Below are 24,670 nucleotides of genomic sequence, written 5' to 3' on the forward strand. Positions count from 1 at the left end.
TTTTTCTAGAGGCTTCAAAAGCAAAAATCGTTAATTCTGGAGACTTGTTCTATTTTCAGTACTTGGAGTTTATATTTAAACCCACTCACCAGTGGCAAAGTCACAAAAATTATGTTCTGCTAACACAATTTGCAGCTTTCTTTAGTTGGGATGATTCTCTAGCATTTATGAAATTGGAAGCATATAATGTTTTATATCTGTTTTTACCAGATATCTAGATACAATAGCCACAAGACTATAATTTTTTAAATTCCTCCCCCCACCGTTTTCTAATTGCAAATTTATTCAAACATGTAGCAATACTTTGATTTATTTATTTATTTATTCATTCATTCATTCATTCATTCATGAGAGGGGGAGAGAGAGAGAGAGAGAGAGAGAGAGAGGCAGAGACACAGGCAGAGAGGGATCCCTCCCCATGCAGGGACCCCGATGTGGGACTCGATCCCAGGACTCCAGGATCACGCCCTGAGCCAAAGGCAGACGCTTAACTGCTGAGCCACCCAGGCATCCCTGTAGCAATACTTTTAGCATTTACAGAGCTAATACTAAAATTGTTGGAGAGGGATCCCTGGGTGGCGCAGCGGTTTGGCGCCTGCCTTTGGCCCAGGGCGCGATCCTGGAGACCCCGGATCGAATCCCACGTCGGGCTCCCGGTGCATGGAGCCTGCTTCTCCCTCTGCCTGTGTCTCTGCCTCTCTTTCTCTCTCTCTCTCTCTCTCTCTCTCTCTCTCTGTGACTATCATAAATAAATTTTAAAAAAATTTAAAACTGTTGGAGAAGATCCCTGCTGGAATGCAAGGGATGATAGGGAAGGAGCAATACCTTGCTATTGCAACAACAGAGGTGACAACAGCTAAGCTGAAGAAATGGCCAGAGTATTTTTCTCCCTTTTTTCCCCCTCTGGTTTATCTAAAATTGTGCTCCACCCCTGGGAACTAATTTAACTTCTTTATTCCTCCCATTTGAAGAGGAGAACAATGCAAAATTTTAGCATTTTTGGCCTATCCATAGCTCACCTTTAGAAATTTTGTGATCCTTTTGCCACCTGAGAGAACAAAAACCAAAGGCATTACAAGGCTGCACCTTTCCCCTCACTTTAGTTAGTACAGCCAAAAGCAGTTAGAGGAGTCATGAAGCCAACTCCCCTGGATTGGATCTATCATTTTAAAATTCTGTAGATAGCTTTTACCTCTCAAAACAGATAGCAACTATTTCATACCATGGATGAATGACTTCACATCCATTCAGGTACCAGAGGTTGACCATTCCCTATTCTTCTCCCAAATAATGCTTTCACCATATTTTGATGAGTCAGGTTTTTAATCCCACTGCTGACACCAATGGAAACCATAACCCCTCCAAGGTTTGATGATTGAATTCTAGCAGAATTCATAGGATTGAGCATGTAATCATGCTCATGGCTGTGATTTATTACGGCAAAAAGATACAAAGCAAAATCAGCAAAGAGAAAAGGCACATGGGACAAAGTCCAGCAGAAACCGGGCACAAGCTTCCAAGTATCCTCTCCCAGTAGAGTTGCACAAGACACACTTAATTCCCCCAACAAAGATTTGAGACAACACATGTGAAATGTTGCCAAGCAAGGAAGCTTATTAGGGACTCAGTACCTAGGGGTTTTAGTTGGGAACTGATCATGTATGTACCCTGTACAGTGGCATGTCCCAAAATTGGGGGGAATCCCAGGAGGAAAGCAGGTGTTCAGCATAAATTACATTGTTTGCCCAAACAATTTAGGCATAGTGAGCCACCCTTACCAGTTCTGGGAATGGTGGGAAGCCTCTCTAAACCCAGGTTCCCAAATGCCAGCCAAGGGCCAACCTTTCAAAAGAATAGCTGTCAGGAAAAAAAAAAAGAATAGCTGTCAGGTCTGCTGTATTAACCCTTCTCCACACATATAATTTTATTATTTTTTTATAATTTTAATTTTTAAGGTATTCACATCTCAAATTCATTTCTGGGGTTTACTACTGGATATGTAGGTGGAATTCTCAAAGTGGGAAGCTTGGAGCATTTGACTTTGCCTTTTACTTTAACTTGTAACAGTACTTAGTCCTTTAATGAAGGATAAAAGTAACCTTCAGAAGAATATAGCTGATCCTTGAACAATATGGGGGTTAGGGACACCAACCCTCTGTGCAGTCAGAAATCCACATATAACTTTTACCTCCCTGAAAACTTATGTACTAATAGACTACTGTTGACTAGAAGCCTTACCAACAATATCAACAGTCAATTAACACATATTTTATATGTTATATGTATTATATGCTGTATTATTGCAATAAAGAAAGCTAGAAAAAAGAAAATCTTATTAAGGAGAAGATGCATCGACAGTAATAAATTATATTTATCCAAAAAACTGCATGTAGGTGGACCTGCTGAATTCAAACCATGTTGTTCAAGGGTCAGCTGTACTAACAAGCACCAGTTAATCCTGTATTTTCAAAGGGGATCTTCAAGAGAACCCGAGGAGAGCACAGTCCCTCGAGATGGTCATCTCCTAGTTCTAGAGTGCCAACATACTCCATGTAAACTTGCTCCCAAATCTGCAGTGGTCCTGCAGTTGTCCTTCAGGCTTCAGCCACTTGCCCTCACTGCAGAGGGAGTATACTTTCTTCAAACTAGCTACTTAAAATAAAGGAGGAGTTGTTGGTATTTATTTTTCCTTGCTTGTTTTATAAGCAAATATAAATCAACACTGTAAAGATGATTTATTTAATACTACGCCTTCTTTTCAGTCACATTTCAGAGGCATTGTAGCCTGAAACAAAAGCACATACCGGCTATAGAGTCAAATGGACCTGGCCTTGAATTCTGGATCAGCTTTTCATTGAGTGATCTTAGATTACTTAATCCCTTGGTAAAAATGGGAATAACAATACCTACTTCAAAGGGCTATTGTGAACATTAAATGAAAGAATGAATGTAAAATGTTTAATACATATAACATTTACCACAGCGTATGAATATAATAATAGTAACTGGTATGATAATAATGTTGATTATTTCTCTCCCTACCCATCTTCTTTCTATCCTTATTTTTTCTTTCATGTTTTGGTTTCAAGAGGACAAAGAACCTTTGTCCAATATTAACTGGAAACTACTAGCTTTCAAGTAAGGATATCAAACACTGTGCCTTATTGGCCTAATAGCAATAGTTTGAGAGTTGTGTTCAACTAGCATTATCTAGAGTTTAATTATCTGACTTCTGTTTTACTAAACTAGCAGATTTCTTTCATAGTTGGAAACATTCCTGAATGAGTCTATGGTATTTTTCCTAGGGTGAGAGATAGGCTTATTTCCTCTGGAGATTTTTTACCTCATTTATGTCAGAGTTCTCGTCTAGGGTAAGCTCATTTAGGGCAATAGCTGTACTGCATCTTGTTTGCCTTTGCACCTCCATTTCTGGCATGGGCTTGCACAGGCCTAGAGTAAGGACCCACCAAGATGTGAGTTGATATAGGCTGGAGAAAACGATGTAGGGATGGCACACTTTGTTGGGTGTGATAATGATGATGACATGGTCTTGGTCTAGAAGGCCAAGTCTGGTAGGGGAGATAAAACAAGAAATCACCCTAGCAGGCACAAGAGACAACACATCCTGCCAACTTAGGCACAGCATGAAGAAGAATACACTATTTAGCTTAAACAAAAAGGTCTGTGTCAGTTGTACAGGTGAGCACTGTACCCGAGGTTAAAAAATTTACTTCAGGGATCCCTGGGTGGCACAGCGGTTTGGCGTTTGCCTTTGGCCCAGGGCGTGATCCTGGAGACCCGGGATCGAATCCCACGTCAGGCTCCCAGTGCATGGAACCTGCTTCTCCCTCTGCCTATGTCTCTGCCTTTCTCTCTCTCACTGTGTGACTATCATAAATAAAGAAAAAAAAATTAAAAAAAATTTACTTCATTCTGTAGGCTATAGGGAGCTGATAGTTTTAGAACTGAGAAGTACAGTTTTCATTTTTCACAGTAGTTATATTGTATAAAGTTGCCACAAACACTGAGTTAGCAAATATTCAATATTGCTTCTAAAGGAAATACTTGGTTAAGTTCCTGTGAGTTTCTGGGTACAAGTTTTCATCAACCAATTAATACATAACTTTGTTTTATGTGTGTTTCTGTTTAAAGACATTTTAGTTAGTGTATAAGGCTTCATTAACATTGCACTCATGGCCAGCAATACTATAACTTATGCCTGAATGAAGTTTATCTAGCACACACATTCTCTCCATAAGGCATATCACAACCTTCTTAAATTTGGGAACACCAGACAGCACTTTAGTAGTATGCTTGGGGCATTTGAAACAGCAAAATCACACACACACACACACACACACACAAAACCCCACACACACAAAAATACAAAAACCATGACACTAAATCTACCACAAGAAGGACATTTGTTTACACTATGAGAGCTGAAACAATAAAGCAGAGTATTGCCTCATTCGACCTCAGATGGGAACATGGGTACCAGGCAACTGAATTTTTCACCACTTGTTCTCACATGACCATGAAAGTACTGCAAGTGTGGATTTCAGAGTTAGAAATGAAGGTTAATGAGTAGGTGAATTTACAAATATCAGAATGTATGGAATCATGAAGACCAATTTAATATGGGCTCTGTAGCCTTTTAGGAACACGAGGATTTTGCCATATTCAAAAATAATTTTACCTCTAACTTCTAAGTTAGTCTAAATTCATTAATTTGATAAACATTTAATACATACTTAGTTTTACCAGGTACTTGTTAGGCACTAAAGATACAAAATGGGACCAAAATCCCTAATACATAAAGATATTCAAAGGTTAAAAATGTTATGATAGTCTATGCCAGATATAATGGGAACCCAAGGAACCCAAGGCTTTAGTTCTACTGGGAGATCAGTAAAGCTTTGCAGAAGAAACAGGGTTTGAACAAGTATTTTTAAAACGGAATAGCAATGAGAAGGAATGAACTCTTGATACATGATGAAAAAATCTGGATAGATCTCAAAAGCATTATGCTGAGTGGAAAAAGATAATCTCAAAAGATTGCACATACTGTATGATTCCATTTATACAACATTCTTGAATTGACAAAATTGTAAGGATGAAAAATAAATTAGTGGTTACCAGGGAATAAGGATAGAGTTTTCTGTGATGGAATTTAGGATATGAAGTTGGGCATGGAAGGATTGAGATAGGAGATGCAAAAATAACTGAAGAGTCTTCTATGTATTAATCTAGCAAATATTTGAGCACCTCTTATGCATAAGATTTTGGGGATATGGTAGTGAATAGGCTAGATAAAATTCTTGCCCTCATAAAAACAAATCTAGTGGTAATTTGAACTAGTTAAGTGTTAACCCTTGTAATAAAGATGAGAATTTAGGATTGCAATTGCCACGTGGCTGACACAGATTGACATAGCTAATAAGTTTCAGAGCAGTGGTCTTTTGATTTCATATTTTTACCTTTTCCTTATTGTCTAAAACTTGTGGATTATTTTTATCAAGAAGGATTAGAGTAGGGAGACCCTGGAAAAAGGAGACCAGAAAGGACTATTACAGTTGACAAGACAATAGGCTATGGAAATCTTAACTAAGATGGCATCAGTAGGGATGAAGAAAAGGCAGCAGAATCAGGAAAAAGGAACAATCAGTGGGACTTGGTGATTGTCAAATTATGTCTGTGGTGGGGTAGAGAAGGAGTTGTCAGAGGAAACTTAGAGGTTCCCAGCCTGAATGATAAGAAAGATGGTATTTACCATGTAGAGAAATGAAGGAAGACAGATAAGGAAGCAGATTTCACTTGAGACAGATTTGTTGAGTCTCGGGTACCAGGAGAAAGTCTAGGTGGTGCTAACAGAGGATTGAGATTTAAACGGGTGAGACTGGCTCAACACCAGAAAATTCCCCTGGCAGTGACTGGAGTGGATTTGAAGGAGATGAGCAATAGACAGTAGAGAGTAGTGTTTAAAAGATTGGATTCTGGCCTCCTACACTGAATCTCAACTCTGCCATTTCATAGCTCTTCAATCTTGGGCAAATTTCCTAACCTCTACAGAGCTCAGTTTCCTCACGTATAAGGATGATAGTACCTACTTCACTGGGCTGTTGTAAAAATGAAATGAACTGATACTTATAAACCACCAGCATGTAGTAAGTGCTCAGTGTATCTAAGCTGTTATGATGAAGTTGATGGCAAGCAGAGGAAAGGTTTTTGCTAACCCACAGAGGTACTGAGAGAACCAATGTTATTATATAAGAAAACCCATCATTTATATTCCTGACCAGATTAAAGAAATACACAAAGGAGTTTTTAAAATATGTTTTTAATTATAGCCATTTCATGGAAACTGAATGGAATTAAGAGCCTTCACAAAATCTGCTATTGCCCTTCCTACTCATTACAAAGGAGTTGGAGTGGTAGGGAGTGAGGACAATGAATAAAAACCATTTATTTTTATGCCATTATGTGCACAATCAAGTATATTAGTTCTCTGAAAGATAGATATTATTCCCATTTTACAGGTAAAGACGTGGAAGCTTAGCTTAAACTTTTCAGGGTTGCACAATAAATGTTAGTACCAATATTTAATTCCCATAACTCAGGTCCTTTCCCCATACCATGCAAACATAAAATGGAGTGACTATTACTGATTATGTACAGGTATGTTGATGTATTTAAACATTTACAAAATTATTTACTTCGCTCCAGAAGTTAATTTTATAAGGGGTTTATAAAACACCATACCATTCAGAATTGCGTTATCAGAAATCAAATAAACTTTTGAAGGCTTTACATACAATCCAATCTGATTTCATCTGGCCATAAATAAAAAATCATTAGTTCTGTGCTCAATATTCCAGGTGCTTCTGCAGACATGCTTTACTCACTTAAAGTCTGTATAATAACCCCATTGTAAATACAAACAACTGCAAACGTGTATATGTGCAGATTAACCTTTTCTAGACACTCCTTGTAATTTTCAAAGCCAGTGCTGGAGTTCCAGAGTGTGTTAGCACCTGCGCCAACATGCCAAATCCCACCCCCGCCCGCTGGGTCTCACTGCAGTGCCAGCTCTGGTCCCAGCCTGGCCTGGCCGCAGCCTAGCCCCAGCCTACTGCACCCTGACCACATCCTACTCTTTTCCTAGCAGCAGGACATCAAGGCTTCAGGTTTAATACCTGTATACCTGTAGCTGATTCCCAAACCTGAGGACTCCTTTGCCACTTCCATATTTATTTCACTTTCCTTCCTCTGGTTGGCTCTAATGTAAGAGCATGTATGAACAGGCTTTCCTCATGCCTCTCTTTTAGACTGTGAGAACTAGAAAAAACCCCTATTTTATGAATGAAGCACTCAAGATACAGAGAAGGAAAGGAACTTGATCATGGCTTAGGAAAACCAAAAGATACCAAAGCAGAAATGCTGGGCCCAAATTTACATAGTCATGAAGATAAGGTGTATGTTCTTTTAAACAAAAAAAGCTATACACATCAAATTATTTGAGATTGTGTCTCGTTTATCTGAGTATTCCCTTGCATTGTGCTTGGCACACAGTGGGCAGCAATACTGAATTATTATGTATAAAAGTAGAAATCAGAAAAATGGTTAATTCGACTGTAGGGAGCAGTTGCGCACATTAGAATGACCCAAGGAAGACAGGGAGAGCTGATTGACCCCCTAGGACCAAGGTGCCTGCCACCCTTGTGTCCCCCCCACTGCACCAGTTCCCTGTCAGAGCCCTCCCCTGGTCAGAATTGCAGTGGGCCCATTTCCTGCCTGCATCCTGTCCCGGGTTCTCCATTCCTTGAGGATGGAGGTGGTGCCTTGTTCGCTGTTATGTCCCAATGCCTATCACAGATTCCGACACTGTAGGAAACACTCAGGAAATATTTGTTTAGTAAATAAATGAAAAGAAATAAAGTATTCCTGTCCATTCATGCATCCACTGTTTTTATTTGGTTTTCGCTTTTGTATTTTCCATCTCACCAGGCAGAAACTCACGGTAGCCCTGTGGCTTGAGCAGAGGCAATAGAAGGCCACCATATAGTGACATTCACCCTCACCTGTTCCTGCCCTCCCTCATCCCAGGTCTCTCCCACCACCTCCAGGTTTCTCCCTGCCCCACTTGTTGCATTGTCATGGAAGAGAACTCCAGAGTCTTGGGGGGAACCATGGAGTCTCTGGAATTTAAGCTCCAGAAGTCACCCATCTGGTTAAAATTTTCAGGTGTTAACAGCCAGTTGCCAGCCTCTCATTTTGACATCTCCAGCAGGACATTCTTAGAAGAGTGTGATAGGCAGGGAAGGGAACTAAGCTGGGAACCAGGTGTCCAAGGCAGTATTTCAGTTCTTTCAGCCATTTGTTGTATGATTTCAAGCAAGGGACATACTTCTCTGGGTCTTATTTTCTTCATCTGAAATAGAAAAAGGTTAAAATAAGTGCTTTCTGAATCTTCTTCCCGTTCTGATACTATGTGACTCTATGATTAAATGACCTGCATATAGATAATACCTGCCCCGTTGACAGCACTATTCTGAAAACTAGAACAAAAACCACTGGCTTCCTGGTCTTAATGGCTTTATTTAAGATCATCTTCTCTCCTTTTATGTGAGAATGTCTCTGTCCCAGGCAGTTTATGGGGACTTAAGCTTTTATTTACTGTAGCTGGAGGCTCCTATAAGCTGGGGCTTTGACAATATTTCACATTTATTTATCTGAGCCAGAGCTTAGGATCAGGTGGCAGCTAAGTCACTTAAGGTTATTCAGATGCATTGGAAATGTTGCTTAATAATTCAGAACCAGTTTTCTCTGTTTAGACTATTAAGATTTTTTAAATCCTTCTAATTAGCCAATTCCAACAGCAGTTTAAATAGACAGGGAAATATCTGTCCCTTCTGAAAGGGCAACTGATGCAAACTTATTGCCAGTCTCTGTGTCTGTGTAGCACAACTGACTGAAGCAAGGGCCAGAGGGGTCCAGAGCCAGGGGGCCTACTAGGGTGACCTGTTAATGGTGTCACTGACGTGTTCTGCCTGCTGTCCTAGTGAGGCTAGGGCAGGCGGGCCTGAGAATACAGCTCTTGACTCCCTTTCTTTGGACTGGTGGGGGCTCCAGGAGGAGTGGGGAGCCTCCATTCCATCATGCAGTAGGTCAGTCTTTCAACAAACATTTGCTGAGTTCACACCGGTTCCAGCAATACAGTAGGCCCTGAGGATAGACAGCCAGTCCTTATTTTATGCCCTCAGAATCCAACCTGCCTGGAGAGAAAGACTCATAGACAAACCTGGGAGGCACAGCAGACAGATAACTCAGTGTGAGACTGCAGCTGATCCTTTGAGTTAGATCCTCCAGAAGCAGGTAGCCTCGCCTGATCAAAGTACAGTAGTGCTGGTTTAACAAAGGACTGGGTCCACATTGCCAGTATCTACACTTCAATTCAAACACTGACCTTAGGTGTGCAAACAGATGTTGGCAGCCACCACACCTGAGGAGTCTGAGGTGAAACAGAGGTATTTGTGCAGCAGCTGGGGACTGGCCACACACAGAGCATGTGTAGACTAGGCCCCACGATGAACATATATGGCCCTTGTGTTCCAGGAACATCCATCGCCAGTGATGGGAGAAGATGTCACTTGCAATTAACTCTCTTACAAGGAACCAGAAAATGAGATTAATTTAGGCTCTGTCACTCTGTCACCTGGTTTTGTAGATGAAATGGCATTTGAGATGAGCCTTAAAGGGTAGATGGAACTAGGAAGGAAGGACAGTCCAGTAGAGGAAACAGCATAAGCAAAGGTTCACAGAGGAGAAGCACCAGACGTATTTGGAAATAACAAACTGGTCTAACTGGTTAAAGCATAAGGTCTGTGAGGGGATAGAATTTAAAGAAAGAATGTTGGGGCCAATACCACCACCCTTTTAAAACATACAGGCCCAGATACCACTTATTTGATGTAGTTTTTCAAAAGAAAATAAACATATATTTTGCCACTTAACTTTACAAATGTTGCTAATAAATTTTTGCTCTGTATTTTTCAATGTTGCATGATGTCCATTTCTGGTTTGATCATTTATTCAACAAGCATTTATTAAGAGCATAGAATGTGCCAGGTTCTTTGCTAGAAACTACAAAAACAGGAAAACACACAGTTCCTGTCTTTAACTTGCTCAGCCTTATCCTGGAGACATTCGTGTAAAGCACAGTGGAAGACAAGCTGCGTAGATGCTCCTAGCAGGTATCTAAGTGGTGCATCAGATTCAACATCCTTACTTAACAGAAGGAGACTCAGAGGAAGAAAAGTGACTTGCCCAAGATCCCACAGGTAGTTAGGAGCCGTGTGCTAGAGTGAGGAGCCAGGTTTGCAGTCTCTCAAAGGGTGCTTGTTCCTTTCTCCCCTCCTCTGCTCTGAGCCCTGAGCCTTGAGCTCCTGTGGACACGAGGACTGAACTGACAGGAAATTAGCATGAAGAAAGCCTGGCTAGGTCAGGTGCATAGCCCCAGCCACCTTCAGGGACCGCTTCCTTAGTGTGTTCTGTCCTAAATGCTTGTGTTTCGCATCAGGGTATTTTTCCTCAAGCCCAGGAGAGAGTTTGGGAGCTACTGGTATAAGTTTGGTATTGTACAGGTGCCTGCTGGACCAACCTTCAAAGAAAACACCTGTTCTGTTCATGATTCTTGCCTTCCAGTTTCATAAGCTTTGGGCAGATGAAATGTAATATCAAAATAGCTCAGAGAGAGCCTTGGTAACATTTAAGATATTGAACGTGCTGCATCTGGTAACTAGAAAATTTAATGATCTCCTGCTGTTTTGGTAATTGGATAAGTAAATACATCAGAATAAATCACACCGGCAAGTCTTTTGTATGTCGTTAGGGACTCAACTCTTTTAACTCCTGTTCAAAGCTCCAGCTCTTGAGCGGCGTTTGCGTGCAGAGTTGCGCACACACCAACTCATGTGGCCCTGCTTGAGTACTAAAATGCATTCAAAATGCTCACTTTCCCCCAGCTACTCTGCCTGAAGAGCATGCCGAGCATGCCACTCTAGATCCTTCAAGCCAGGGAGAAAAGTTTAAACTAAACCCTCATGATCCGTCTCCAAACTGTCTTTCCAGCCATGTCTTCCATTATGGATGTGCTAGAAGCCTTGACAGAAACACCATCCATTTGCACATTGGGAGAATGAGGCCAAAGCAAAAGGGGGACTCTGCTGTTGTGGTAGGGAATCGTAGGAGAGAGGCAGGACCAGACATTTTGTTCATCTCTCTCAGGTGATAGTGTGAAAGACCCAGAGGGAAAGAGGGAAAAGCTATTAAGTATTGGATGATGTTGTCACCAGCTTGCAGTTGAGAAATTTGGGTCTTCTGGAGGTTAAATGACTGCCCAAGAGCGTACATGCAGAACTAGAATTCAGATCCCACCAAGGCATTGTCTTACTGCCTCCCTAATTGGCACTTAAAGGCCTAGTGGTGAAACTGTTGGGCAGTCATTAGGGTTTTTCAGGTTTTTATGAGGTAACAGTTCTGAACCTGGCCGGTTAACAGGTTTCTCCCCAAACATAGTGGTAGCATTCGTTATGGACCAGTCTTTTATCAGAGGCATCCTAGGAGCTGTTTATACCTGGCTACCTTCCATGATATCAGCCTCTGAAAGTGAGGCATGTCCCCAGACCAGTGCTTCCAGCCTTTTACAAATAATGTTGAAAATGTCTGTTCTCTCTGGGCCTTCCCCCCTTCCCCCAACATTGTTGTTTAAGAGTATAGTGACCAAAGCCACTATCAAGGATACCAGGGCAAGGAGAAGGTCACATCTTTTGTTTGGTATTCAGGGCCTCCCTGACAATATACCAAGGTTGAAGCCATTTTGACATTAGTAACACTTTATAGAGTTGGTGTCCTCATTAAACAGCCTGCCTAAAGGCACAGGGTGGGAATGAAAAATCTAGATTTGGCCCTACATCTGCCATGAATGCTAAGTAATCTAGGGTAAGTTCTTTTCCCTCACTGGACTTTGCTCTCCCCATCTGTTACAGAGATAACTTCTAAAAATCCCCTCCAGTTCTAATAATCACTGGGTTTCAGATCATTGAGGAGCTAGAAATTTGCCCAAATACCTGTAATACACTGTTATGGGGAGCTATGTGCTTCAGTTACATGAAGGGGATGGTCCTTCCAAGCAAGAGACTTACAATAAATACTGTAGTATCTGTCCAGCAAATACTCCCCGGTGAGGTGGTTAAGAACACAGACTCCGGAGCCAGACCTAGTTTAGATCCTTGTTCTGCGCCTTCCTGCCCCTGCAGTCTTAGGCAAGGTATACAGTCTCTCTGAGCTTCAATGTCTCATTTTTTTAAAGATTTTATTTATGTATTCATGAGAGACAGAGAGTGAGGCAGAGTCACAGGCAGAGGGAGAAGCGGGCTCCCCGCGGGGAACTGGGATCACGCCCCGAGCCGAAGGCAGACACTCAACCACTGAGCCACTCAGGCGTCCCCAGTGTCTCATTTTCAAAGTGGAGTTATTGCACCTCCCTCACAGGGCTGTGTAGTACTTATGAACCACTTAGAGTTAGCACCTCGTAAGCTTGCAAAAAACAGTTGGTTAACTGTCACCATTATTATAACGTGATAAACCAAAGAACACATAGGGCAGCATACCAGACACAATTTTTATCCCTTTGCCACGTTAGTCTTCTCTCCCTTTGTTCTTCCTTTAACTTTTCTTTCATTCTCCCTTCTTCCCATCTAAAAAAGAAACTCAAGGAAAGAAAATGTCTAGTTAGGACCCTATTCTTCGCACTACAGCAGCCTACCCAGCCTCACTCTGTAGCACACAAATTATTCTACCACAGTTTAATAATGAAAAGAGGAGCATCTGTCACTGTTTTCTAGAAACTCTTGCCCCAGTGCTATTTCTTTCCTGTGATCCAGGGAGACATCTTGGTCCACAAACTACACAGGAAACTGGGATGGAAATCAGCTATCTAGTCCCGTAGAGAGACCCTTCCAGATTGAAAGTTTCTTTGGAGGTTGCATTACTACCCACAGCAAATGTAGAGGAGAAGTTGCTAGGAACTAAAACTGGCATTGCTGTGCTTGATGATGATGATGAGGAGGAGGAGGAGGAGGAGTAACCCCTTATGTTTGCAAAAGACTTTATAGTTACCAAAGCCTCTTCATACCCTGATCAGCATATGACCAGCAGATCAGTTCTTAAGTTCTCCCTCTGACACTTCGTGGGTGTAACTGGCCTCTTTAGGGATTCTCAACTCACCAAAAGAAAATGGACAATTAACCATTAGGACCAAGTTGACAGGAATAAAGTTCCTGTGGGAAACAATAAAGCTCATACCACAACAGGAGCATGAGCTATGGTACAGCTGCAGAGTGCATGCTTCTTTAATGCTCAAGGGAACATTAACTGTTTTCTGTTTAGAAGTAGGATCAGAGGTTAAAAGGCAATGAAGAGGGTTGCATCAGATATAGGCTAGAAGTTCACAAACCTGGGTGCAAATTCTAGCCTTATCTTTTCCACCTGTGTAATGCTGGACAAATCCCTTAACTGCTTTTGACCTCAGAGAATTCATGTATAATATAGGAATAATAGGAGTACTTCTCTCATTGGATTGTTAAGACAATTTAATTAGATAATATGTAGAACTAGTATAACATGTGGCACTTATAAAATGCTAAAAAAAATGGTAACTTTTTTGGTAGTGATGACATTAATAATTATTTTTTAAACTTGTGGTAATTAAAATGCATTTGTTTAAATTCAGTAACTAACAGAATGGATTAGTCCTAGCATACCAATAAGATTAGTTGTGGGGCACCTATGTGGCTTAAGCATCCACCTCTTGATTTCAGTTCAGGTCATGATCTCTGTGTCATGGGATCAAGCCCCACACAGGTGTCTCCATTCGGCAGACTCAGCAGGGAGTCAGCTTGAGATTCTCTCTCCCTCTCCCTCTGCCTCTCCCCTCCTACGTGTTCTCTCTCTCTCTCTCTCTCCAAAATAAATAAATCTTTAAAAACAAACAAACTGGGGCACCTGGGTGGCTCAGTCAGTTAAGTGTCTGCCTTTGGCTCAGATCAAAGGATCCTGGGATCGAGCCCCAACTCCACTCTCCTTCCTCAGTGAGGAGCCTGCTTCTCCCTCCCCCTCTGCCTGCTGCTCCCCCTGCTTGTGTGTTTTCTCTCTGCCAAATAAATAAAATCTTTTTTTAAAAAAAAAGATTAGTTGTTCCACCATGCTCAAAGTAAATACTAATTTTGAACAGATGCAAAAGCAGATATATATATTCAACTTCAGTGTTACTTGGGAACTTACATAAGCAGCCTTTGTGCTGCCTCCTAGGATAGAAAGAGCTCAGGATTTGAAGTGAGAAGATGTGGGTTCAAATGCAAGCTCCACCAATTCCTAGCTGTGTGACCCTTAAGTAATGTCCTTGTTTGAGGTTTGATGTTCTCATCTGTTAAAGTGAGGATAAATTACTCCAATCTCTTAGAATAGCTCTGAGGTTTAGACAATATATGTGAAAGTGGTCTGAGAGCTGTAACACAATAGTCATTGTTATGTACACATCCTTCAGAAGGAAGTTTGTGAGCACATTCATTCTGTGTTCAGATAACTTGTTTAAAGAAGCATGACTTTATGAATAAGCTTTGTTGTGGCTTTATGGGTGGGAAATGTATTTAGGACTGATTAATGCCCTGACTGGGTGACTCTCATCTTCTCATCACGGCTGAATAGACTTTGAGAAAAAAAAAGTTGTGACCCTTACATCAGGTTACATCAAATCATAATTATTAAGCACTTGGTTAGTGCTATGGGGGTATTTGGGGTTTTAAGTGTCATTTAAATAACACCTCTTCACTTTAACTTGTTCAGGACTAATTGAAAGACATAAGACCAGCTGAAAGAGAGACATAGGACTCAGAGGGAATACAAATATCACTTTTGTTACTGGAAAAGTTGATCAGAGATTGCGGTTTGGGATCTGCAGCCAGGGGGCTTACTGATATTCTTTGCCCCTAAATTAGACAGATTTGCCCATGCAGACCTTGGTATACAACTGAAGAAGCAGATTTGGCTCCAGAAAAGGGAAAGGGAGGGGCTGAGCTTAATTCTTCACCCAAACTCACCAGATAGGTAGGTCTTCATCTCACCCTGTATGACAGGGAGAGCATCCCAGAGTCTCTGTGGAAGCAGGAGTATGAAGTGCTTCATGGTTATAAGCCTCACCTTATTAAATCGTCACAACTCTGGATGGCAAAAATGTCTCAATATTATAAATAAACAATAAACCAGAAAATTAAGTAACTTATCCATGGTCATCAGAGAGTTAGGAGGTTTTAGCTATGGAATTCAACCCAAGTCTCTCTCCCTAGGTCATTGGGAGCTCACACCATACTAAGACATAAATAAGACATTGAATCATGGTAGCTGTCGTGTTGAGGCTCTGGCATGGCTACTTTAATCCCTATAACAACCCTTTCACCCAGTAGAGAAGGAAGCTGGAGCTCTAAGCATTTTACTGATGTGGCCAAGAGCTGGATCATTGAACCCAGGTGGTTCTATTTACAAATCCCAGTTGCAGCCCAATTGACCCCATTGATACATTAACCCCCACATTTTTAAAAATGCAAAAATTAAAGCTCAGAGAAGAAAAATGACATCCAAAGTTGCACCACTAGAGCCAGAACTAGAACCTATACATTCCGGCCCTTTGCATCCTGACAGCATCAGATAATATACAGCCTTAGCTATTAGTACAAAGGAATATGGAGGAGGGAGAGCTTGCTGAGGGCTGAAGGGGGAGTAAGTGCTTGCAGAGGCTGTGTGGTCTGTCTGTTGTAGATGATGGGGCCTCATTGTCTTTCACATCTGTGGGAGGGAAAAGGAGGAAGTAGGGGTATAGATGAGATTCTAGTGTTTACACAGAGCTACAAAAAGATTTTAAGTTTTCCACCAGAGTAGCAAAGGGTTGCTCTGAGGGCTGTGCGAGGCTCCCTCTGCTCACTGTGCTGCCAGCACACAGCACAGTCTAGAAAGTGGTGGTGTTGCCTGCCCAGAGGGGAACAGTCAAATACTACAGAATAGAGAACAGAGTTGTTCTCTCCTTGGAGATGCTGGAATTTTCTGAAATGCAAATTTTACTCTAAAAACAAGAATACATGTGAGAAACCACTGGTGGTCTATTGCTTCCCAATTCTACACCTGTCCCCACTCCAGCCCCTGGAACTAGTGATCTTTTTACTGCCTCCATAGTTTTGCCTTTTCCAGAATGTCATATAGTTGGAATCACAATATGTAATCTTTTCAGATTGGCTTCTTCCATTTAGCATTTAAGATGCTTCCATGTATTTTCATGCTTTAATAGCTCATTTTTTTTAGTGTTGAATAATATTCCATGGCCTGGATGCACCACAGTTCATTTATCTGTTTACCTACTGCAGGACATATTGGATGCTTCCAGGTTTGGGGCAATTATGAATAGAGGTGCTAAAAACCTTTTTTTTGTGTGTGCAGATTTTTGTGTGGACCTAAGTTTTCAGCTCTTTTGGAGTATGATTACTCCAGATTTTTGTGTGGACCTAAGTTTACAGCTCCTTTGGAGCTTGATTACTGGATTATACAGTAAGAATATGGTTAGTTTTGTAAAATACCACCTGTCTTCCAGAGTACTGTGCCATTTTGTCTTCCCACCACCAGTGAATGAGAGTTCTGTTGATCCATGTCCTTACCAGCATTTGGTGTTAGTGTTCTAGATGATGGCCATGCTAATAGGCCTGTAGTGGTACCTCATTGTTACCTTAATTTGGATTTCCCTGATAGCACATGATGTGGTAGGGCATATTATCATATATTTATTTGCCATCTGCAGCAGATCTCCTTTAATAAGGTATCTTTAAGATCTCTGACCCTTTTTTTAATTGGATTGTTCCTTTTCTTATTGTTGAGTTTTCAGAATTCTTTGTATATTTTGGATAATCATTCTTCATCAGATATGTCTTTTGCAAATATTTTTCCCCAGTCTATGGCTTGTCTTCTTGTTCTCTTGACAGTGTGTTTTGCAGAAGTTTTTAATTTTAATGAAGTCCAGCTTTATCAATTATTTCTTTTGTGGATTGTGCCTTTGGTGTTGTATCTTAAAAAATCAAAGCCATTCCAAGGTTATCTAGGTTTTGTCCTATGTTATCTTCTAGGAATTTTAGAGTTTTGTGTTATACCTTTTAAGTCTATAATCCATTTTGAGTTAATTTTTGGGAAGCATGTAAGGTCTGCATCTAGCTCCTTTTTTTTTTTTTTTTTTTGCATGTCAGTGTTTAGTTGTTCCAGTACCATTTGTTGAACCTAGCATTTTTTCCTAAATGTGAAAATATTGGACTACCAAACTTAACTTTATTCAGTTTCCTTTTTTTTTTTTTTTAAGATTTTATTCATTTATTCATGAGAGGCAGAAACAACACAGGCAGAGGGGAAAGCAAGCTCCATACAAGGATCCTGATGTGGGACTGGATCACGCCCTGAGCCAAAGGCAGACACTCAACTGCTGAGTCCCCCAGGTGCCCCTTCAGTTTCAAAATAAAAGCATTATTTCAGCAAAATTAAGTAAAATAACAAGGACTGATAATATCTATGCTGAGTTAATATTTGTATAAATATGTTGCAAACTATAAAGCACTATGCATGTATTGCTGCTACTATTATTTTTAGTATCACTCAGCTGCTGCTCTCAGGTAGTCCTCCGTCCAATGGTAGTATTATATTTATGTTCAGGTATTTTTTTTAAGTGAGAGGCAGAATGGTATGGCTAGAAAGAATCCCAAAACAGAAGTCAGAAAGTCTGTTTGAAAGTCAGAAAGTCTAGGGTACAGGACTACATCTTTCTTCTTAACTGTGTGACCTGGGCCAAGTCACTTGACTTCTCTGAGCCTTAGGTAGGCAACCTGTGAAATGAAGGGATTGGACTTTGGCATTCAAGGAACTTTCTCCCCCTAGCATCCTGGGACTCTCTTTGGTATGGCCTAGGATGAGACTCTGTCCGCTGAGTCACATTTTTCTTAGCAGCAATGTTAGACTTTTTTTTACAAAGGAAGTAATAGAAATAAGATGTATATGAAAGTTCAGGCTGCTGAGAAAATTGATCTCGGAAAGAATAGCTCTATTTGTACCTTTTTTTTTTTTAGATTTTATTTATTTATTCATGAGAGACAGAGAGAGAGAGAGAGAGAGAGAGAGAGAGAGAGAGAGGCAGAGACACAGGCAGAGGGAGAAGCAGGCTCCATGCAGGGAGCCCAATGAGGGACTGGATCCCAGGTCTCCAGAATCACACCCTGGGTCGAAGGCAGGCACTTAACTGCTGAGCCATCCAGGGATCCCTGTACCATTTTTTCTAATGTAAACAAGTTTTACAAAGCCAAATTTCCAAAATATTAATTTAATAAGATATATCATCCAAGTTTCCCAAGTATAATGAATAAAATGTCAAGGTGATTGACCTTCCTTTTCTAACGCAAAGTCAGGCCATACATCTTATCTGAGAATACGCCTTCTCTCCCACGAAGTCCCAAAGGGTGGGTTTCTCTGTTGATTTAGAGAGTCAATAATTCAGTAAAGTCCCGAGTAAATGGCAGAGCACAAGCTTAGATTGGGTTTTTGTATTCGTATTTTATAAACATTTCAGGATTTTTTTTCCTGACCCTTGATCTTTTGCCATTCTTAAAGTGAAGATCTTATCTCTTGGAAGCTTGGTTAGAAAGAGCCTCAGGGGCATCTCATCCACCTTTTCTCTGTGGGTGGATCCTACCCTTAGCCACACCCCTGGCCGCTAGAGTAGCAGTTCAGCATATGGATTGCAAAGCTAGATTCACATTCTGGCTTTGTCCTGAGTAGCTTTGAGACCTTGGGTGAGTTACTTGGTGTGTTCCATGGATCAGTTATATTATCTGTAAAATGGGAATAATAATTGTACCTACCTCAGGTACATCATGTGAATCACATTATTTTGTAAATATAAAATGCTTGGAATATGCCTGGTACAAAATAAATGCTAAATACAGGTTAGCATTACCGTTATCTTCATCATCGTCTCAAAAATGCCCTTATTTGAATGCTTCTAGGGACAACAGAGAATGCACTCACTGTGTCCACTCTCCCTCCTCCTCCCCTGTCACAAGGTAGTCTGCTGACAGGTTAGCCAGAAGCACTCTGGTTAGCATGAGCTTTGGAGTCGAAGACTTGAGTGCAAAATCTTACTCTGTCTGCACGTTGGTCTGATAATGCTGTACCATGGCAGTAATAATACCTACTCCGTTCGGCTTTTCTGAGGACTAGTTAAGGTGCTATAGAGAAAGTACTTAGCCTGGTTCCGGCCACATGGTAGGTACTCAGTAAATGGTAGTTGCTGCTATGATGATGGTTGGGAACAAGAAGAAAACAAAGAACAGGAGGAAGAAGAAAGTAGCCCAGCAGCACACCCAGCAGCTGCTCCTTTATTAAAAAGTTCTTTCTGGTCAGCTGAATTCTGCTTCCCTGGGATTTTACTGCACCAGACCCAGCCCTGCCCACGGGCGCTACACATGAGTCTGATCTATGTGGCAGTCCTTCAGATACCCCTTTCCCTATAGCAGCAACCACCACCACCACTTCTCAGTTCCCTCTTGCATGGGACCCAGAGCACTGCAGGATGGTTCCACAGCATGGCCACCTATCCCCCTAGGATCCCCACAGTCTTTTTTTCCATGCCAGGCAAAAAAAGAATGGAAGCAGAGATTGCCCTTGTTCACTTTGAAATTCCTATCTGAAATGAACATCAAAGAAGAAAAAGATTACTTCTGATCTGGGGTACCAGAAGGAACAGCCCCCAAACAGTCATGGTTGCTATGAAGTGGTTCAGCGCACTGAAGCTATGCAAGGGAATCTCTAGTAACTGAGGCATTACCCTAGCAGGGCAGCAGGGCAGAAATAAGAAAGGCAGCCTGCAGGCCTGAGCTCCAGGAGGCTTCTGGGAAAGAGCTCCAGCTGTGAAGTTAGACCAGGACCCCTCTCCAAGGCAACATTGCAGCCAGTAGTGGCTACCGTTGAATGAACATGTACTGGCTTGGGTATTGTGCCAGAAGCTTTACCAGCACTCCATTTACCATCACACCGACCTAGGAAGAAAAAACTGATTAGTCTCATCTTAGAGATGGGAAAGCGTAGGCTCTCTGGTTACAGAACCTCTTCAAGGTCTAGAGGTAGTATAGTGAGAACAGGGATTTGAATGTAAGTTTGTTTCAGTCATTTTAACCATTATACTATACAGACAGACCCTACTAACCACATGGCTTTAACCAGTGGCAGCAACTTTGAGCCTCAATTTTGCCACCTCCACCTACCTTGCATGATTGTTACAGGAATCAAATAACGTGAAGTCCTTGGCATGTAATAGGCATTCAAGAAACTTTAGTTTCCTCCTTTTCAAGTCCCAACTGTCTAGCCCAAAGTGACAGAAAAAATCACTTAACTTTCCTTGGACACACTTTTCTCATGTACAAAGTGGGTATGTTTTTTCAACCTCTAACCTTGTGTGTGGACAGCTTAGGCAAGGTGCAGTTTGGGCCTGAGGCTCCAGCCTCCCAGCTTCATAGTGCTTCATAGTGTATTTTTCTGCCGGTATGCACCGCTCTGGCACTATTATGATGATGGTTTCTCCTAACAAACATCATATTTACAAACCACAAATAACAAAGTAGAAGATGCCGGAAGAGCTCTGGCATGTTAATTAAGAACAATAGCAGAAGCAGCTGGACAGAAAATACCAATGAGTCTGAAGCAGAGGCTCTGTTGACAAGAGACAGCACAATATTGTACATTAATTGGGGAAGTGGGTAAACATTTGCCAGCAGCTTCCCCCCCAGTGCATTGGAAGACAGACAGCAGGCTGGGCCCTCCCCACCGCCTTGCCTGCCCATCTGCCCAGAGCCCAAGAGATACCAGTAGAGCTGCTTTGCTCTGGGTTCCTTACAAGCAGAGAGGGATTCTGGAGGTTGATGTGTCTCCTTAATGACCCTCCTGGGCATACCAGGTTTCCATCTGGATACAGTCAAGATAGTGTTCCTCCTCCAGCTCTCCAGCCTGCTTGTGACACTAGTCCTCCCAGGGCCCTCATCTCCCTCGACTAGAAGACAGCAGAGCCATCTCATTAAGTGTGGCTTGAGTTGAGCAGAGGACAAGATTGCAAACCTCAGATGCTGTATTCTCTGTGGACCACAGGCCCAGAGCCCCTGTATCTCACAAGGCAGGCTACTCAGCCTCTCATCACACAACATGCAGACTTGTCCACTTATCTGTGTGTCTGTCCATCCTTAGTTACTCACATACACAGTAGACATCATTGAACACCTGTTCTGTGCCGGACACTGTGCTAATTATATATTTTTTCTCATTTAATCCTCACATCAGTCCTGGTTGAAATGAAGGTTGATACTAATTCCAAAGCCACAAAGCTAATAGCCAACACAGCTGTAATTTAAACCAGAGTTTTTCTGGTTCCAAAGCCCACTGTCCCTTACACTAAACTAGTATTTCTCAACTTTTTAAAATTCATACTCCCTTCTGATAAATAGGAAAACTGTTTCTTTCTCTCACTCTCCGATTCCTAAATTGTCTATCCTTGCCCCCGGCCTAAGAGATCATAAACCTACGTTAGGATTCCTGTATGACTAGCGTATCCCATCTGAGCCAAGATTTTGTCTAGCTTTACTCTCTATAGCTCATACTATTAAATAATGAGGGGTTTTTATTTCTAAGCTATACAATCTTATTATGGTATTGACTCCTTTTTTTTAAACTAAAATATCCTCCCACCCTGCCAACGAGGAGATTACGATATGCCTTCCTAGGGAGATTCTCCTCAGGAGAGGATATTCATCTTTGGACATGGTACAGTAGGCATTGTCCAGTTTACCACAGGAAAGTGTAGCCAGAAGATCAGCCCCCAAGACTTAGCTCTTTTCCTGCCGAGCAGAAAAGTCTCTCCATGCTCTTAGGAGCTAACCAAGCAGAGGTCCCCAAGAATGCCAATCGGTTGTTCAGCCAGTGAGTACCCTTTCCTAAGGAGCTCCTGTTCCGTCGGCCAAGCTGTGCTATGCAGGAGGCATGGACTTTCCACCTGCCCAGGAAGAGGCCTGGTGTCCTCAAGCTCTGCCTGCCTGTGGTCAAATACTAGTTCTTCCACTAAACTATGAGACCTGACCTCCCTGAGCCCTGGGTTCCTCGGTTAGAAGATAGAAATAGCACCACCTGTGTCACAGGTTTACCGGAACATCAGACAGATAATAGATTTGGAAGTGCTCGTGCCACTGCGTAGCAGGCTGAGAGTCAGTGTGCACAGGTAGGACCTGAACGCCGTGTGGAGAAAAGAGGGCTGGTTCCAATCTTTTAAATATGTTTTCTTTCCTTTCAGGTAACCCAGCTGGACCCAAATAAATCTTTATTGGAGGTAAAGTTGTTCCCTCAAGAAACCCTTTTCCTTGAAGCAAAAGAGTAAACATGACCCAGCAGTGGAACCAGCCATTCCTTGACAAGCCAGAGGCCTGCATCAAGAGAAGGGCTCCTCAGCCAACCCACCTACACGCTCGTCTCACTCAACTCAATGTCACACTTCTGCCTCTTGCAAGATTGCTGGAAAAAAGTAATAATAAACATAGCTACTTAAAATTTCCCATCCACGAGTATATGTTCCCAGCCCTCATAGAGAATTACAACTGTGCCACCCTCCCGTACCCCTCACCTCACCCTTGTTCAATGACTAATGCACTGTTCACGTGTGAGTGATCACGAAGTAGAATTTTTACCTCTGCAGTGCCCATCGTTCCCCCACACTGTCTAGGACAGTTCTCTCTGCCCTGTGACACCAGGATGCTATGTATTTGATATGTCTCATTGAGCCAGGGCTCATACACCTCTGCCTTTTTATTTTCATGACTGGATTTCTACTTTGTCACCTAATTTTAAAAGGCATGGGGGGAAAAGTCAAATGGGACTTCTCAGCATGGAGATTAAACATTGTTGTAGGAAAAAAAAGCATATCATTTTTGTTGGTACTTTCTGACTTCTTTACCTAAGACATAAGCTCACAAGCTTTGAGGACCGCATTTGACATATATGCAAGATACTGGTTTACTGCTGCTGCCTTGAGTCTCCTGGGTCCATCTAGGAGGTATTTGCTGTCCCAGTGCAGCGTGGAAAACTGTCGAAGTGCATTATGTGAATGTTAAGACAGTGTGAAGAGGACCAGTGCCAGGACTTTGGTATCTGGCCCAGCTGTAAGAAGCTGCTGTTAGATTTGAATTTGGGCACTTAAAACCTCATGGATACCAGCTCCCAGGTTGCTGGTCCAACTGTGTATACTGCACACAATCCTCTCCTGCTCCATCATGTGTTTGGACCTTGTGACTTGGTATTTTAAGCACCTTGTCATCCATTACCAAAATCTGATCAGTCACCCATGGACTCTGAGTCCCGGTCTAAAACCTTGCTCCACTATTTTATTCTTTTAACGCTTTAGTACTAGATACTAGATTCCCATTTCGAATGAAAGAGATTTCATCCTATGGCTGAAAATTCTGACTTCATATATTTAAGAGAGCAAACCTGGGGGCTCAGCTCAGAAGACATATGTTGCTTGAACCTACATAAAATAATTTGGGGATTTTTGTTTTTCTGTGGATTTGGGGTTTGAAGTTTAGTTCCTGAAAGCACTGTTTATGCCTTCACAGCCAATGACTTTTTAGTCTTGGAATGTCTCTCCATATCTGGTTTTATGTCACCTGTGGTCTCTGTCCCAGGTGTGGTTTTTGGATTTTGACATTTTGTATTTGTTCAGTGTACACTCTTAAGTGCTGGGTTTCTTCCCCTGGCCCAAATCAAGGGTTTTTCAGAAGACTCTAACTGAAGCCTAAGATATGGCTGGTCAGTTTCCCTCTCTCTGGAAGTGGCTATTGGATTTTGGCCAGGAAAATTACTCCTATGTCTCTTCTTTGATGCTCCAACCAGGGACATCCCCGAACACGCTCTCCTATGAGATGTGTTCCTAAAAGATTGTGCTACATCTGCTTCAGTGCAGGCCTTCTCTGGCTCCAGAGGTCTCCCAGGGAGGCTGAAAGGATAAGAGACCCACTGTGGGGGGAGTTCAACCTGACTACTCCCTCCCCAGCTCCACTCCTACCTTCCTAACCGATGGCCCCAAAGACCGTCATTTCCAATGCTGTGGATGCACAAGGGCGCCAGCTCTTCTTTTTTCAGGTAGACCTTGTTCTGTAGCTGCCGAGCAAATGCTCTAGCTCTGAACCCAGGCCATACTCAGGAACAGCTGCAAGAGTGGGTGGCAGTTGGAGAGACAGGACTCTGAATTTTCTTTCCTGGTTAACCTGTTTCATCGATCTGGGTTTGACTTCATCCTAGTGTTCTGACCTGTCATCCTCACTTCTGTATTCCAGTGATACAGACTTTACTCTGCACCCGATTTCATAAAAGTTATTAAATGCTTCTTGAATGTGTATGAAATTTATACACCCTTTTTCAACCCGGTCTTGAGAGATTCTCCTAGGTCAGTCTCATGTAACACCAGCCCATCGGCCCCCATTGCTGGGAAAGGCCTCTGCTAATT

The 24,670-nt window shown here is 42.0% G+C and overlaps 1 protein-coding gene across 2 annotated transcripts in view; it reads left to right on the forward strand.

Annotated features, from left to right (window-relative positions):
- Positions 1–23,088, forward strand: part of FAF1 (Fas associated factor 1) — a 454,188-nt gene extending 431,100 nt beyond the window's left edge. For both annotated transcript variants that reach the window (XM_055341966.1, XM_055341967.1), the window contains exon 19: positions 22,466–23,088. In XM_055341966.1, coding sequence (XP_055197941.1) covers positions 22,466–22,549 — 84 coding nt within the window. In that variant the 3' untranslated portion in view covers positions 22,550–23,088. The remainder of the gene's footprint in view (positions 1–22,465) is intronic.
- Positions 23,089–24,670: the final 1,582 nt, after the last annotated feature.

Source organism: Nyctereutes procyonoides, unplaced genomic scaffold, assembly GCF_905146905.1.
Source record: "Nyctereutes procyonoides isolate TBG_1078 unplaced genomic scaffold, NYPRO_anot_genome, whole genome shotgun sequence".
NCBI classification, from domain to species: Eukaryota; Metazoa; Chordata; class Mammalia; order Carnivora; family Canidae; genus Nyctereutes; species Nyctereutes procyonoides.